This window comes from Miscanthus floridulus, chromosome 1, assembly GCF_019320115.1.
Source record: "Miscanthus floridulus cultivar M001 chromosome 1, ASM1932011v1, whole genome shotgun sequence".
Taxonomy (NCBI): domain Eukaryota; kingdom Viridiplantae; phylum Streptophyta; class Magnoliopsida; order Poales; family Poaceae; genus Miscanthus; species Miscanthus floridulus.
In genome coordinates, this window is record NC_089580.1 from 8,600,699 (window position 1) to 8,619,578 (window position 18,880).

Here is an 18,880-nt window from a genome sequence, read left to right on the forward strand (position 1 = left end):
GTCGATTGTCTATTGAGGAGCCTCGACCTTATGGGGAGTCCCAACAGGAGCCACAGCAGTAGCCCCCACCAGTAGAGCCTCAGCCAGCTCAGGAGACTCAGGAGGGCCAATAGGCCGAGGAGACCGAGCAGGCACCCTAGCTACGCCACTCTGGTCGTACCAGTGCTACAGTTCCACCGAGGCCAGCTACACAACATAGGGGTTCACGCCCACCGCCTAGACCACATGGTTCGCCTCCAGTGGTACATCTTGACTTGAGGGCTGCCATGGCCAGGCAGGTTCGGTAGCTGAGGTTTGTTGAGTTTGAGGTGTGGTTCCCTCCGAGGAGGGATGAGAGAGCAGCAGAGGGTTTCTATACACTGCTCCAGGAAGACTTCTACAATGCATATCTGAACAGTGGGGTAGTCTTCCGATCTTAGAGAGTCTGCAGTATTAAGGCTATTGTGGCAGCAGTCGGAGAGCATATCTGCCCCTACTTATCATATTTGCCGGGGCTGTCAGATCTGATTGGCCGGACTAGACTGTATGTATCATCTTGGGTTTGGCAGTTCTATGCTTCGCTCTACGTTGACCTGCAGCATAACTTCAAACACTTTGCATTCAACGGCAGAGACTACAGGGTGATGAGTTTCAGGGCCAGGGAGATACTAAGGCTATAGGAGCAGCCTGTCAGATTACATGAGGTATGTTATGGACAGTAGGAGCCTCCCAGGTGTCCTCATAGAGGGATGGTGCCCCCTACAGATCTTGTGCACCATTGCTTCAAGGAGCCCTTTGGTGAGGGGTCGAGGAGGAACCCCAGTGACCTTACTCCTATAGCTTGAGTGCTAGAGGCTATCATCAGGAGGACACTACTTCCCAGGTTGGGATACAGAGAGGGTCTAACTCGCCTATAGCTCTGGCTCCTCAATGCCCTGATGCAGCAGACCGTGTTCGACATTTGGGACCTCCTTCTATCAGAGATGGAGGATACTATAGCTGAGGGCTTCAAGGGTCATAGGCAGCTCCCATATGCACGTTGGATCACTTTCCTAATGCTTAAGGCTATGTAGGTTAGGACCCCTAAGATGGTTGCAGAGTACAAGGGTGCCACCACTGAGTTTCTAGCTTATAACATGGCACAGAGGATCAGGCACAGCACACCACAGGCACTCACTCAGCATAGCCGTCGTCCAGATGTTCCAGAGTCAGCAGCTCAGCAGGACGAGATTATCAGAGGCATAGCCGCTATATTGGAGGAGCAGCTTGAGGCACAGCAGGAGGTGACAGAGTCCAGTGACAGTTCGGATAACGACTATCTGCCGATTCCTCATATGCCTCCACATAGACAGGATGCAGAGGCCGGCAGTTCTAGCTCCACTCCACAAGCACCATAGACTGACCCCGCTTTGATTACCATTCTTGAGCAGATGCAACAGGATCAGGCACGACAGGCTCAGGAGACCGCTGCCAACTTCGCATAGTTTTAGGCTCGTCAGGACGAGTTCCAGTGGCAGCAACAAATCCTCTAGCAGTAGTAGCAGTAGATGCATCAGTAGTAGTTACTCATGCAGCAGCAGCTTATGGGATTTATGCAGCATGTAGTAACAGCACTTGGGGCCCCACAGCCACAGCTTTCGCCCTAGCTTGCTCAGCCGCCACCACTACGACGACTCCAGCAGTATAGCCCAGTGGGCTTCAGAGTCAGGGACAACCTCCAGCTCTATTTGCTTCTTCCATAGTTTAGGTGTCCCAATGGTTGTCCTCACCAGTGGTAGCCCCGCAGTTCACACCATATCATACGGACTTCTCACTGGATCAGTCCTCCTCGCTATTTGTGCCTAACACGTCAGTCTCTAGGAGTCTTGGAGCATCCTTCACCGAGTTGACCGGCATGCCTACACCACCTCATTGCATACCACTAGTCCTTCTACAACAGCCCCTGTTGCCGTGACTACTCAGCGGCTCCCTTCGTCTATCGCCTTTTCAGATCCTACAATAGACATACCAGCAGCATCACAGGCAGCACCTGCCCCAGCTCAGACCCAGACCACTTCAGAGATGCTTCCAGCCACAGAGGGTCAGTCAGTACAGAGCTCAGGGTCAGATGATGATGGTGCCCAGTTTCATCTTGCTCCTCGCACCTCAGCGCCCGGCTCGTCCGCTGCAGCCCCACCGACCGACCCTTAGGTTTTGATGTTTGACGCCAAAGGGGAGAGGGTTCGAGTATGTAGACTCAGGGGGAGCGATATTTAGGGGGAGCTAGTTATCTATTATTAGCTTATTATATACATTTGGAGTTTTTATTTGTGTGATACACTATTACTATTATGCATTCGTGTGTTACTTTCATGCATATTATTATATCTATGTGATAGTGTTATCTACGTGATTGTGATACATGACATGTGTGCTCTCTATTTTGTATTCATTGGTATGTCATATCACTTGTGTTATGCTCATTTGCTTTGCTTCCGCGTTTATACTCCGATGCAAATGAGCTTTACTACTTGTACTCATGCTTATTTCATATCTTTTGAGTACATCGTGTTGGCTTGGGTCATATAAGCTTGACTAACACTTTTGTTCTTATCGACAAAAGCTTATATGAACCAAGTCCGTAAAAAACCTCACTCTTTCACATACTCGAGGTGGTATTGTCATCAATCACCAAAAAATGAGAGATTGAAAGCATCTAGGCCCCTTAGTTGGGTTTCGGTGATTAATGACAATACAAAATTACTATGACTAGCGCGTGTTTTGCAGAGGCAAATAAGTTAGTTCATGGTAATGGAGATCAATTGGGCAATCAAGGTTGTCATATCCCTACGATGGAAATCGTTTCGGTTTTCAAAGGATGGACGACAAGGTTAAGGATGACTAGTTCTAAGTGTCGATTAGAGTTGGAGAGACACTTAGAGTAGTTTAGGACTTTGTTTTTCCTTTGACCGTACTATTAAGGGGGGTATGGACGGGTAGCTTGACCTAGGTGAGTCTAGTGAGTTAGGTGTGGTGCACATTTGTTAAAACTAGCACTAGGTAGCTCCACAACAGCCCTATGATCCTATGGAGTAAACTTCATTCACATATGTTCGAGAGTTAGAAGTGAATGGAGGATCAAATGCTGACTGGACGCTGGCTCCGATGCGATCGGACGCTGGCCGCAGGGTCCGGTCAGTTCATTTGATCAAGTGACTGCGTTCGGTGCTACCGGACGCTGGAGTGGTCAAGTGACCGAACGCTGAAAGACAGCGTCCAGTCGACCTCAGTAAGGTTCTAGAGATGGGAATCTATGACCGGACGCGTCCGGTCAGTGGTGATCAGACCCTACCAGCGTCCGATCAACACTTTATCATTGGTTTGCGGGTTAAACTGACTGGAGCGTCCGGTCAACATGATCGGAGCGTCCGGTCACCCCGTAGAAGCTCATAACGGTTCGTTTTTCAGGCTGCCTTATAAATAGAAGCTCCACTCGTGTGTGGAGTTACTTTTGCTCATTCCAACAGCTGAGAAATATGTTTGTGAGTGTCAAGAAGAGCAAGGTCCTAGTGAGGTGATTGAGATTCGTGAATCCAAGAGAGTAGCCTCATTAGTGAATCAAGAGTAGCAAAGTGTGCATCCACCGTTCTCATTAGGCTTCGCGTGGTCAAGTGAGAGTTCGTGCTTGTTACTCTTGGTGATCGCCATCACCTAGACGGCTTGGTGGTGATTGAGAGCTTGGTGATCACCCAGCGGAGCTTGTGGGTGACCCAACTCAAGTTGTGAGCGGTTTTGGGTGATTCGCCGCGACGGAGTGTCAAAGAATCAACCCGTAGAGAGCACTTGATCCTTGCGCGGATCAAGGGGGAGCTACACCCTTGCACGGGTGCTCCAACGAGGACTAGTGGGGAGTGGTGACTCTTCGATACCTCGACAAAACATCACCGCGTTCCTCTCTCTCCATTTACTTTGAGCATTCACTTTGAGCATTTACTTTGAGCAATCCAATACTTGTTCTTACATTCATAGAATTGACATGCTAGAGTAAGTTTGGAACATAGGTTGTAAGTCCGTTGTGCGTTAGATTAATAGAAACACTTTTCTAGGCACAAGGGGTTAATTGGGCTAACCGTAGGATTTGATTATTGCAAGAAAATTTAGAATTAGCCAATTCACCCCCCCCCTCTTAGGCATCTTGATCCTTTCAACTGTACTGTCAGATTATTGTCGTAGTATAACTTAAGTGGTTTATAGATGTCGTCAACCACCTTCAAACCGGGTATAAACTTCTTTAGCCAGTTCACCTGCCCTGTTGCCTCATAACACGCTACAAACTCAGCATACATTGTGGATGATGTAGTGACGGTTTGCTTTGAGCTTTTCCATGAAATAGCTCCCCTACGAGAGTGAATACATATTCAGACGTGGATTTTCTATCATCTCTCGCATAATCAGAATCTGAATATCCCACTATATGGAGTGAATCAGATCTTCTATACGTCATCATGAGGCCTTTCGTTCTTTGCAAATAACGCAAGACTTTCTTTACCAATTTTTAGTGTTTTGTTCCAGGATTGCTCTGGAATCTGCCAAGTAACCCGGTAACAAATACCAAGTCAGGGCACGTGCATACTTGAGCATATTGCAAGCTTCCGATAGCTGAAGCATATGGAACTACTTTCATTTGATCGATCTCATATTGGTTCCTGGGGCATTGAAAATCCCCATATCTGTCGCCCTTGACTATAGGAGCAGGTGAGCGACTATATTTGTGCATACTAAATTTCTTTAAGATCTTTTCTACGTATGCCTTTTGTGATAGTCCTAATACCCCTTTACTTCTATCTCGGTGAATCTCGATCCCTAGAACAAACAAAGCTTCACCAAGATCTTTCATATCAAATTTTGAGGACAAAAATTTCTTTGTCTCCAGTAGTAGACTGACATCACTACTAGCAAGTAAGATATCATCCACATACAGGACAAGGAAGATAAACTTTCCATTCTTAAACTTTGTATAGACACAATTGTCCTCTACATTCTCTTTAAACCCAAAATTCTTTATTGTCTGATCAAACTTCGAGTACCACTGTCTTGAAGCTTGTTTTAATCCATAAAAAGATTTCTTTAGGCGACATCCCATTCGTTCTTTTCCTTCCATGACAAAACCTTTTGGTTGTGCCATGTAAACACTTTTCTCCAAGTCCCCGTTGAGAAATGTCATCTTTACATCCATCTGATGTAATTCTAAATCGTAATGTGCCACTAATGCCATTATGGTTCTGAAGGAATCCTTACATGAGACTGGAGAAAAGGTCTCATTGTAATCAATCACTTCTCTTTGCGTAAAGCCTTTTGCCACAAGTCGTGTTTTATATCTCTCTATATTCCCTTGAGAGTCAAGCTTTGTTTTGTAGACCCATTTACTGCCTATTGTTTTGGCTCCTTTAGGAATTATCTCCAAATCTCAAACTTTATTGGCATTCATAGATTTCATTTCATCTTCCATGGCCTCAAGCCGCTTTGATGAATGATCACTTCTCATGGCTTCTTCAAATGAGGTGGGATCATCCTCCATTTGAAATTCTTCAGTGTTGTACACTTCATAATCAGCAGGAATAACTGATTTTCTAACTCTTTGAGACCTTCTAGGGGCCTCCACATTTGGCACATCTTCTGTTTGAGGCTATTGTTGCTCCTCCTCATGTGTGGCAATTGGTTTTATGGGATCCTAAAGAACAGGTTCCTCATCATCATTCATTGTTGCCATAGGCGGAATAACAACAGGTGTTGGCACCACAATATCTTGTACTGTCGGTGCAGCGATAGTAGGTAGTGACAAAAATGGCTCATGAATCATCGGAGTGGGCGCATACACCCGCTTCTCTTCAAGGTCAATTTCTCGAGCTACCATGCTCTCCCTCATCATTTCATCCTCTAGGAAGACAGCGTGTCTCGTTTCCACAAACTTTGTGTCTATTTGGACAATAGAAACGAAAACCTTTTGACTTTTCTAGGTAGCCAATGAAATGGCAACTTACTATTTTGGGATCTAGCTTCCCAATGTTTGGGTTAAATACTTTAGCCTCAGCAGGACTCCCCCCCCACACGTGAGTGGTTTAGTGAGGGTACTCTTCCTGTCCACAACTCATACGGTGTTTTGGGCACCGACTTACTTGGTACTCTATTGAGAATATGAATAACGGTTTCTAACGCCTCCATCCACAGGCTCAATGGTAAGGTGGAGTAACTTATCATACTACGCACCATATCCATCAGGGTACGATTGCGTCTTTCAGCTACTCCATTCTGCTGAGGTTCGCCTGGTGTAGAATACTGGGCTACTATGCCATTCTCCTGTAAGAACCTTGCAAAAGGTCTAGGAACTTGACCATATGGGGTATGCCGACCGTAGTACTCCCCTCCACGGTCGGACCTGACTATCTTAATCTTTAAATTGTGTTGGTTTTTAACTTCTGCCTTAAATATATTAAATTTATCCAATGCTTCTGTTCTTTCTTTGATTGAATAAATGTAGCCATAACGGGAGTAATCATATATGAATGTTATGAACGAATCATAACCATCCACACTCTTTATAGAAAACAGACCATAGATGTTTGTGTGAATAATCTATAGAATTCCTACGCTTTGATTGTCATCTTTCTTAATTTTCTTTATATACTTTCCTTTAATGCATTCTCTGTATTGTTCTAAATCAGAGAGCTCTAATAGAGGAAGAATATCATTCTTAACTAGTTTTTTCTATTCTCCCCCTCAAAATATGGCCTAAATGATAGTGCCATAATTTCAACAATGCTTCGTGAGCTCTCTTTCGTTTTCTGTTTACATCCGCAGACGAGGATACATTCACATTGTCGCACGCAACGTTTCCATCATCACATACAATATTTACATCATCGCATAGTGATAACAAATAAAACTCATTTTGTAAGATAGCAAGACCAACACATACATTATTAAATATTGTCTTACATTTGCCATTTCCAAAATGGCAATCATATCCATCATTGTCCAAACATGAAACACTAATCAAGTTCCTCTGTAACGAGGGAACATAAAGAACATCTCTAAGTATAAGTTCGAAACCATCAGCAAGCTCTAGAGAAAGATCGCCAATGGCTTCAACTTCTGCTCGGACTCCATTTGCAACTTTAACGTGTCTTTCGCTTCTTTGCGTAGTCCTCGTCAAATGGAATCCCTGTAAAGAATTAGCAATATGAACAGTTGCACCTGAGTCAATCCACCATGTAGATTTCAAATACTGTACATATAGGGATTTATTTATGAACGTAATAATGTTCTCACCTTTCTTTGCCATGATCATCTTTAAGTAATCGGTACAATCTTTCTTATAATGTCCTGTCTTCTTACAATAGAGACATTGGTTTTTCTCTACTGTGAACTTGTTCTGCTGAGACTGATGCAGCATAGGACCCTTTCCCTTTGACTTTGAGGAGGAGTTAGCATTATTATTCTTTTTCTTATTGTCTTTCAAATAATTGATAGAGCCACCATTGGCAGCTTTCATTCTTTCCTCCTCTTGCACACACATCCATGAGCCTCTCCATGTCCCATTTCTCGGGCTGTATGTTGTAGTTGACAAAAAAAGTGTCAAACTCTTTTGGCAAGGAAGCAAAAATCAGATGGATAAGGAACTCTTCTGTGACAGAACCGCCCAATTTATACAAGATCAAGTATGGTTGTCCCCGCTAACACGTTGACACACCCATACTTTCACTCATATAAACCCGGTAGTCCGCCGAGTGTCCCGAAAGACCTCGGTAAATCAACATCACAACCAAGATCGCATGATTAAGCAAATACACATCACATACACAGGGTTGTAGCGGAAATAATATTACAAATGGGTTCACAAATAAAAGTACCAGTTTGGGTTTCAAAACCGCTTAGTGAAAACAATATAGCTTTCAAATGATTACATTAATATAAGTTCCAAATATATTGCTAGCATAAGTGACATCATCCGACAAAAGCATAGAGATGAGAAGTAAGTATAGAATCACCGAGCCCACCAGCAGTTAGCCACCATCATCAACAGGTCGAGAACATCACCTGCAACAAGGTGGGATAAACCCTGAGTACTCGAATGTACTCAGCCAGACTTACCCGTCTTAAACCAAAATAAAGTGACACCAAGGATTATGCATGGCTTTCTTTAGTGGGCTAGCTGACTTGTTTGCGAAAAGCATAAGCTATCATGAAGAAACCATTTTAAGTACTTTGCATCATCTTTATTATGACCTATCCATCTAGGTAAGCACCTGTACTATAGCAATCACTTGATTAACCAATAACATCCAGTTACCAATTTAGATTTAGCATATCCCATACCATCCAGATAACCATCATTGTTCCATAATAATTACTACGATGCCGTAACTCGAGTCAAGTGCTCACTATCCAGGAGCGATGGTGATTCGAATCGATTCCTAACCAGCTGGTGATTTATTCCTTACACAAACCTCACTCACCCGCTAAAGTGAGATATTGATCACCGAGTCAACTATCCAGGAATCTTGAGTTTGCCAAGAACCACATGTACCCGGGGGCCGACCGACTGCACTTTGGTCTTATCATCTCGCCCCCGTGTCCTACCACACCTACTCCAGCACAGTGCGCTGCGGGCAATCTACTCGGCCCGAATAATCTCCCAGCTTCGCGATCGGAAGGTACTTTATCCGGTCAGCTAAATGTAAGGCATGTGTTCAACATGACTCGAGGCCCAATAATGGACGGTCCTTAATCGACACAGACGGAAACTAACAGCACCCCAGAACCCTGTCTGGTTGCCTCCAACTTTTCCGTCTAGTCTCCAATTATCCATCACACATGGTTAATTGCAGGATATCATTCTTTCCATAGCTAAATTCTTCCAGTAACCACCTATAAATGTAGGTGACTGGATATCACCGATCGCTACCGGTCTAAGCAAGGCTAAGCAGTTATTCGATCCCAACCTAATAGGGTAATAAGGTAATAAGGTAAGCAAGGATAATACTAAATGCATCAACGGTTTCAATCAACTCCTACAACTTAATGCAACAATATATAACCCATATATAGAAAGAATTGCTTTTATAAAGTAGGAGACTTAGAATGCTTCGAGGCTTGCCTAGGATCCGACACAAGTCAGTTTAGTTAGCTTGCACCATCCTAGTGATATCACAGGTCCTAACACTTGCTTAGCCCTTCCACCTTCGGGATAGATCCATCAAACACTGTCTTCGGGTTTGGCTCCAACATCTCATCCTTCACGTGGTGCATCTAGAGTACCTAGATGAGATGCAATATGCAAGTGCATAAATATAAAGAATAGTACCATGAGACGCATCACAAAATAGCAAGCAAGACAAGCATAGTTTATACTAACACACTTAAGTACTTTGCGATGCTTAACTTAAACATCACACAATCAATCATGCTAAGATGGCAAACAAGACGACAACACCAAGCATGACATAAGTTTCCCAAGATCTCAGGTGCTCTAACTCAGTCATCATTCAAGGCATAAGTCACACTTAACAATATACCAGCAAACACTATAATTGGAATCTGCCAATTTCTGGACATGCAAACAATAGCTACAAGATTTAGCTATAACTAGAGTTACATAAATCCAAATGACTTGCAAGAAGACATTTTGGAAAGCTTATGAAATTATCTACATTTCATCTATAACCATCACAGCATGATTCCTAAGTTAAGTAGGTTGAAATTATACCTTTACAGAAACTGGTTCATACAAAATAGAGAGCAACAAATCCTGTATTCTAACTTTAAACAGTTGTAACTCAAACACTACTCAGCCAAATGATACCAAATTTTAACAGCATTTAGATACATAAATTATCTACAACTTTTGTATAAACAAGTTTCACAACAAAGCACCTTATCATGAAGAACTTTGCTAAGTTCCTAGATCTGTCCATAAACCACATCGGCAAGAAAATAATTATTAACTTATGTTGCAAATTCATAATTGGGCAAAACCAACTTTACCAACATTTCACACATGACTAAAGAACACCAGAAAACCTAGTGTCCATGACCAAATAAATTCTTTTAATGCATTTCTTAATTTATTTTAGATAACAAGGTGACTTAATGAACATATACCAAAAGTATACAATAGATTTTACAAAAATTACAGTGGCTCACATATCCTCTCAATAGTCTACTGTACAAATTTTACTCCATTTGAATATGTATAGCAACCTCTATGAAAAGAACAAGTTGCTAAAGCAAGAAATCATGTGAGAGCGAGATAAACCAATAACTCACTCATACTTCACCCAATACTCATGAAATTTTTACCACATATCAACTATCACATGAGTAGCATGCCACAAAAATTTCACTTCATTTGGAGCCCTAGATCTACAGTTATGAAAAATAACAAATTCAACTAGCATTACAACCTTACTGCACAAATCTATTTTTACCGCAAAATATTTAAACTAAAATATGCCATATTATAGATCCACTGCATAGACAATTTCACAAGGATTCCAAAAAGTCCTCATTTACTATTTTACGAATTTTCTATGATTTACTATGAATTTCCAAAGTTCCTTCAAAATAATTACAAACCAGTCCTTACGGCACTATTCACATGAGTCACAGGTTCTGCAGAAAGGCCCTCTCCTTTTGTCGAATTGCTGCGCAAGGTCCTTGATGGGGTCTTGAACACAGAGGTCGTCGGGATTTCGCCGTTCTGGCCGGAGGAGGTCACGCCGGCGGTGGCTGAGGGGCGTGGAAGCATGGAGGAAGCAGGCCACACCCGCAGGTAGCCTCGGCTTGGCCCCAGGCGGCCCGTGGCGGCACAGCCACGCACAGCGTCGGCTTCCCGTCGTCCGGTCCGGCGTTGGTGGCGCTCCGACGACAGATGGCCAGGGAGAGCACGAGCACGAGATGCATGAGGTCAAGGCGAAGCTGCTGGTAGTCCTCACGAGGAGTGGAGAGGCGTGGAGTAGCGGGAACGAAGTGACCGCGGAGCTCGACGGCGGCGTCCATGGCAACTGCAGCCATGGCGAGAGCAGAGGAAGTGAGGGCGAGTGGGAGGGGCAGGAAATGAATGAGGGAGGAGTGCTGAGCGAGCGTAGAGGGCACCGGGCTTCACCAAATGCGAGAGGGAGCGGCAGGGATGCGTGGCGTGAAGGTGGGACGCGCGGCAACAATGGCAGGCGTGCTCTGCTGCATGGGCGACGCGTCGACCTTCCAACGAACACCTGGCGCGCGTCGGTATGGGCGAGGTGGGGAGCCGATTTGGGCCGCTTCCGGGCCGAATCAAACCTTGGGCCAAAAATGAAGTTTGTTCACCTCGGCCTGCTCTACATTTTTCATTAAGGCACTCCAGTCATTTGAGCAACATAACCATGGGTAATTTAATCTCCAAAGTGGCATTGTCAGTGCATTGACGGCGATTAACAAACTCAAAAATTGAGGGTCATAACAAGGTCAAACGAGTGCCATCCTTTTACATGATCTTTTCCATGAACTTAGCTCCAACTTTTATTTTTGGACCCAATCGAGTTGCTTAACGAATTTCGGAGAACGCGAGACGCCAATGCCGATGTCGATGAATTTCTAGACTTAGAATATTTCTAAGTGCTGAAAACAACAGCAAATTCGATCTTGTGACCTCGATTTGACTTACTTCCAAGCTGATCTAGCTCTTAGTCCAAAAACAAAGTTTGTTCTACATGATATGGACTACAACTTTCATTTAAGGTCCAACCTCAAAACTGGTATAGAACCTACTGTTCTACTTTGACCAAAGTAGGATCACGATGAAGCTTAAATTATCCTTTTTGATCCATTGGAGCATTTTCTTGGCATTTGCCCAACATGAACATTTCATGACTTTTGTTGTAGAGTTCATCTAGAGTCATTTTGGCAAGGTTGCAAGGTTTGGTTGACATCTCATGTTCTCATTCACTTAATAGTGCAATTCAAGCACTTAGTAAAATCATTCCAACAAGGATATAACTTATCATTTCATGTGACTTTTTGATTCCAAACTTCATGAAACTTTTCGAGTGTCCAATATAGATGGGTATTGATGTGAGACATATGAAGATATCCCAATCACACCACCCAAGCATATATCTTGAAAAGGGGTCTATAGGCGAGCAAAGGTGCAATATCCAAGTTTAGGTTGGGGCTCGTTTCTATATGTTTGACCTTGACATCTTCATCATCACTTAATATACCATGTTTTAGCTCAAACCCACTGCTTAACTGGTGGTAAACACCTGGGGTGTTACATCTTCCTTGAGAGCCAGATCCATTGGTTTTAGCTTAGATGCCAAATTGCTCATCCTTAGTATGTGCTCTCTTATGCCATCATTACCTGAGTACCTCTCTGTTACCAGCTGTTTTATCAGCTGGGTAGCATATGTCTTTGAAGAGCTAGTGAACTGACTCTTTATTCTTTCAAGGTACTCAATGATGGTGTCACACTCTGGGATTGAGTCCACAATTGCAGGCTCAATCGTGTTCTTTATCACAGCCAAATATTTCTTGTTGGCAGTGACCCACTTCCTATGCTCAAGGTCATAGGACATTCTTTGAGATGTAAAATCCCTCTCTTTTGTTGCCCAAGCGACATCAGCCTCGCTTATCTCCCTCACCGGTGCCACAGGCTCTGTGGGACACGGTGTGGTGACTACACAGTCCACGTCAGCCAAGATGAAAGCCAGGTCTATCTTTTTCTTTCACTCCATGTAGTTATCACCTTTGAGAGTGGGGATCTCTTTGATACAACCCATTAAGTTGTATCCGTCTGAAAACACAATTCAAATTGAGTGAGAACACAAATAATAACAATAACAATTGCATATCTTAGTTCCAACGTTGGTCAAAATTAAAATATACAATTGTTCTCTACATTAATTCTACATCACCGATGGACAGAAATAGAATTAATGCAAGACAAAACATCATAATATTGCCATTAATCAACGTTGGTCAGAATAATAACAATATTATAATCAATTAAAACATATCCATTTTTCAAAATTAAATTCTCCCGTTGGTTTGAATTTAATAATGAAAATAACATCTTTAAATACGCAGCGGAAAATAATTCAATTTAGTGAATTTTACCCACAGAAAAATTCTCTTTTCTATTTTCTTTAAGCCATTTATTCATTTTTCAGGAAATAAATATTTACTGGAAAAAGGAAAAAGAAAAAAACTAATTCAATTCATCACTGTTCATTCGGCCCAGCCGGGAATTCGGCCCGGCCTGCCTCCCTTGCGCGACGCCCGGCCGCAACCTGGGCCTGGGCCGGCAAAGCTGCTCGACTGCGCGCGTCCGCCTGGGCCACATCGCTGGCCCGCTCGATCTGAGTCGTCCGCGTCGATCCGACGGCCGAGCGGCGATATCGTGCGAATAAAACGCCACCGCGGCCGTGCGACCCAAAACCCTAGCTTCATTCTACACTTTGCTCTCTCTCTCTCTTCTCTCCTTAGCACAGCAGTACCGAGCGAGCCACCGAGAGCGACGACGGTGGAGCGGGCAGCCATGGCGCCGTCGCTGGCCCCCTCGCCGACGTGCGCGCTCCCCAACGGGTGAGCGCGCCGCCGTCGAGAGGCCTAGCCACGGCGCCCCTTTGGCCGAAGCCCGGCGAGCAGTGCCCTTGGCTCGGCCTTCTTTTTTCCCGCACGCCGACGAGGCAATAGCGCTGCCCAGCGGCGAGGTAGGTCACCCCTTCCCCTTCTTCCCCATACCCTTTCCTTCATCTGCTTTTTGATTTTCTTCTCGGATTTCATCCGATTTGGGGATTAGGGTTAGGGTTTTACTGTTTATCTTCTCTATGAAATCTTTATGGGTTTAGGGTTCAGCTCTTACGTTCTTAAGGCCGAAACCCTCTTCTTTTCCACTTTTCCTTAACCCAGTTAGGGTTAGGGTTCAACCGAACCTCATTTCCTTAACCCAGTTAGGGTTAGGGTTCAACCGAACCCTCTGTTCTTGTTAGACCCGCACTGGATCTAACCTTCTACTTCCTTTTTCTAATCGGTTTACCCGTTTTAGATCTAAAAACCCTAGAAACCGATGGCTCTGGTACCATTGTTAGGAACTGTAGATCGTACTAGGAATAGATCCGAGGGACTACTTGTTGTTGAAAAGTATCACGAATCCTAGAAACGTCTACTATAGCAGAAACAGTAGGTAGAAGGAGAGAAAGGGAGAGGTAGAAGGTAGACGCGTCAAACCTGACACCGCTGTGGAGAAAGATCCGGTCGCGTCCGCCATGGAGTCGATGTCTGCGCTAGGGCAGCGACGGTCGGTGAAGGGGTCGGTGATGTGCGGTGGCAACCGGCGGTGAAGGCAGTGGAGTCCGGTGGCGGCGCTGCTGGTGGCTTCCTGTCACTGGCTGCGTGCCCTCTAGATTGGATTAGGGTTTAGATGTCGGTGGGGAGCTCGGCTCATATCAACCTCGTGATTAGAGCCGTCGGCGTCCACCTCTTTTTATAACGTAGGGTGACAGAAGCCCTCTAGCCATGGTGAGTTGGACGTCCCAGATCAGAACACGAATCAAAGGCCCAACTAGGTCATTGGATCCAGATCAATCTACCATGTGGGCCTTGTCCCATGTCCATGCCTATCACGTGACGGTCACGATTTATTCGCCGTGCGGATTGGATGCGGCCGCTGTCCACCGTCACTGTGAGTGGCAACGGCCCAACGCGGCTCTTGCTCCTCCCTCCCGATCAACCGCCTCGCGGCCTCGGCCTTGCCCAGCACGACGTGGCACGTGGAACGCCACACAGGGAGGGACTGAGGGAGCAGAGGCGAGGTCGCCGAGCAGATCAGTTCCAGCGGCCGGTGCGAGCGAGGCGTGACCGTGACCGATGGCCGCGTCGCTGCTGAGCCAGGTGCGGTGGCTCCTGGTGGAGCACCCAGCCGTGGCCTCGTTCCGCTGGCAGCCAGGCCGCACGGTCGGCGCGACCGCGTCCTTCGCGGCCGCCGTCATCTGCGGCTACCTCGCCGCGGTGCTCGTCCTCCGCCGCCTCGTCCTGCCCCGCCTCCCTCCGCTCTCTCAACCGGCGCTCGGCGCGGCCTCCGCCGCCCACAACGCGGTCCTGCTGGCGCTCTCCGCCGCCATGGCCGCCGGGTGCGCTCTCTCGACGGCCGCCACGGCGCCGGCGCCGCGGTTGGCGTGGCCCTTCTGCTTCCCGCCGCGGGGCGCCACGGAGGCGTCGGGCCCCGTCTTCTTCTGGGCGCACGTGTTCTACCTCTCCAAGCTGTACGAGCTGGGCGACACGCTGCTCATCCTGCTGGCCCGCCGCCCGCTCACGCTGCTCCACGTCTACCACCACGCCGTCGTCGTCGCCATGTGCTACCTCTGGCTCTCCACGCGCCAGTCCCTGATGCCCATCGCGCTCGTCACCAACGCCGGCGTGCACGTCGTCATGTACTCCTACTACCTCTCCTGCAGCGTCGGGCTGCGCTGGCCCAACCGGTGGAAGCGCGCCGTCACGGAGCTGCAGATCGTGCAGTTCCTCTTCAGCTTCGCGGCCTCCGTGGTGATGCTGTGGCTCCACTTCACCGCTGGCGGCTGCGAGGGGGTGGCCGGCTGGGTGTTCAACGCCGTCTTCAACGCGTCGCTGCTCGCGCTCTTCCTCAACTTCCACGGCGCCGCCTACAAAGCCGCCAAGGCCAACAAGGGTAAAGCAGAATGACGAGGCCAACAGCTTAATTTGCCGGCAACCAATTCCTCGTGAGATTTAATTGGACTTCAGTACGCTGTTGTGATTCGAGCAAACTTATCATTTGAATCTTATTTTAACCACTCCTGAAACCAGTTATTTGATGTTGCTTCTTCGATATGACAATTGGTGCAGCCAAATAATAATAAAAAAAAACTGATCCCAACTCTATGAAGTCTGAAATACTTGTTTGAAAATAATTACGTTGATCGCCCTTGAATTAAGGGGGGATTTTCATTTTCACAAATGTCCAAAATAATTACGAATCATGTCCTATGAAGTGGATCAAAGAAGCTTCTTATATTCGGCGACCAAAGCAGTATTGCTATTGTTAACTCTCCTTATTTGATTTGTCAAAAAAAAAAAAAAAAACTCTCTGCTTACTTGATAATATAATATATCTATTGTTTCTAATATCTCCGACCCCTAAAGGAATGTTGGTTTGGTCTCAAACAAACTATTTTAAGTTTAACCAAGTCTTCAGAAAAAAATAGTATCAACAATTATGATAAAATAGATATACTCTAAAAAATATTGATGAAGCTAATGATACTTATTTGATACCACAAATGCTGGTATTTAAAAATTTGGTGAAAATGGTTTACCTTAATACTATACAAGAAGTGTATTTTTTTCTTGAAAAACATACTTCCACCTTGGCACCAAAACTCAGGTGTACGAATAATATAATAACTTTCATGTCACAATGAAACTCCGTCGCTTAGAATTAGTTTGATATCAATGAATATTTTACCTAGTTTGCTAAATCTAGATTCGTCTAAAAAATGACTACTTCCTCTGGTCACAAATATGTGACAGTTTGCCTATTGAGAATGTTTTCAGGTAAAAAAAAAGACTTTAACCACTAGTCTTGTTATAAAATATTTATAAAACAGCAAAATATACTTTTATAAAGTACACTTTAAGACAATTCTACCAGCATTATATTTAAATGTCCAAACTCAATACAAAATGGGTAATGGTTCACTTAAGATAGTTCCAAAACATCACCAATCTGTGGCCTGAGAAGAGGTGTTTGGTTTGAAGAATGAGTTAGTTCATCTCCTCTCATTTTTTTACCTTTTTTTTGTTTGGTTTATGAAGTGGAATGAGTTCATCTATCATCATCTCATTTCTCACAAGCTAATAATTAGCACTGGTACGAGGAATGAAATCATTCTAGCAAATTTGAGGAATCTACTATGCACTATCTCATTTAGAATGAAGTGATTCCATAAAACCAAACAACCACAGATTCAACAAAATCTGCTCCGGTTTGGATCCAATACCATCATCTTACGCCCTGGAGGAATATTGTTAGCACACTTTTTTTTTGAAACAAGTTAGCACACTAATTTCTTCCCTATCTATTTCTTTTTGGAAATTTTAAGCTGCTACTAATAAACAGGCGTCCCCTGCACGCATGGGTAGTTAGGACTGCTTTGCTTTCTGTGTGAGTATGGCGTCAATTTTGCATCAGCGTTTGCTATCATGTATCATCACGACGAGAATGTACCGTGAATATACAAAGCACAACACAACAATTGTATATATATATATAGACTAATAGGAAAAGGCAGTCCACAAAATACGACGCGGACGAGAGAAGGGCCATAGACTGATACCCACCAAAGTCGATGCTATATATATATATATATATATATATATATATATATATATATATATATATATATATATATATATATATATATATATATATATATATATATATATATATATATATATATATATAAATATAATATTTAGTAGCCAGCTACAAAATAAGTTATTTTGTAGCCACCTCCATTTACGATAATTTTATATACTAATTTACGATAATGTCAATACATATTTACGATAGTTGGGTTACTATAACACATGATGATATTTATCATAACGTTATAATAAACCACTTAGTAAGGAGTTACTATAATCTCGTAAATTAATATAGTAATTATTGTAACTCAAAGTGGCTACAGAATAAGTTATTTTGTAGCCAGCTACAGGACAGTAGTTCTCTCTCTATCTATCTATCTATATATATATATATATATATATATATATATATATATATATATATATATATATATATATATATATATATATATATATATAACTACTATTCTGTAGCTGGCCATAGAATAACTTATTCTGTAGCCACTTTGAGTTACGATAATTACTATGTTAATTTACAGTAACTCCTTACTAAGTGGTTTACTATAACGTTATGGTAAATATTCTCATGTGTTATAGTAACCCAACTATCGTAAATATGTATTGACATTATGGTAAACTAGTATATAAAATTATGGTAAATAGAGGTGGCTACAGAATAACTTATTTTGTAGCCGGCTGCTGAATAGCCTCTCCCTATATATATATATATATATATATATATATAAATAACAGTCGAGAAAGTCTACCATTTCGGAACTTCCGGGGCCTTCTCCAATCATGGAGGCCACATGGCGAGAGTTAGGGTTCTAGGAGAAGTTGTTTATTTTAACAAAAGCAAGAGAAACACTATTTTACATCTTACCCCCAAAAAAACCATAAATATGGGAAGTTTTTCCAAGTAAAAAAAGGGTGAAACTTACGCAAGCAACAATGTTCACTGTTCATCTCTTTTCATCTGCACCACGGCTCTCTATCAGTGATCCACGAAACCATAACAAAAGGGTACAAGGCAGAAGGTACAGCATGAATTACTTAGAAATTTATCAACAGAAGTATGAAACGTAGGAGAAGCTCTAGATTGACTAATTCACCTGTTTTGAGCACACGGTTTCTCTTCACGCGTACGCAATTTGCGCCTCGGGTCATGCATACATCTTTTTTCTAGAGAAAAATTAGTCTTGAACCAAAAACCGAGATGACAGTCTTAGTCTTTTCACAGGACGTAGTGCTGCACGACTCCACCGATCTATACCCTCAAAAGGAGAAGAAACGAAAGAAGGGGGGACAGGGGAAGAAAGATTTTTGCCACCTGCTACGAGCTAGAAGCTACTGGGTGCCTGGCCGGAGAAGGCCATGGCGAAGAGGAGGATGACGAGGTAGAAGAGGATGACGACGAGCTTCATCTGGAACATGGCGAAGAAGAGCTTGACCATGAACACAAGCAGCAGCGCGTCGAATATGATCGTTATGGCCACCTCCAGGG

The 18,880-nt window shown here is 43.9% G+C and overlaps 1 protein-coding gene across 1 annotated transcript; it reads left to right on the forward strand.

The window, feature by feature from the left end:
• The first annotated feature begins 14,155 nt into the window (after window positions 1-14,155).
• LOC136538820 (fatty acid elongase 3-like) lies at window positions 14,156-15,819 on the forward strand. The gene has a single exon (XM_066530799.1). It carries the CDS (start codon window positions 14,863-14,865, stop codon window positions 15,691-15,693), a length of 831 nt encoding a protein of 276 aa, XP_066386896.1. The 5' UTR covers window positions 14,156-14,862; the 3' UTR covers window positions 15,694-15,819.
• Window positions 15,820-18,880: the final 3,061 nt, after the last annotated feature.

Excerpts from the sequence above, each read along its gene's own strand:
- LOC136538820 (XM_066530799.1), top strand. The coding sequence starts at position 14,863 with ATGGCCGCGTCGCTGCTGAGCCAGGTGCGGTGGCTCCTGGTGGAGCAC.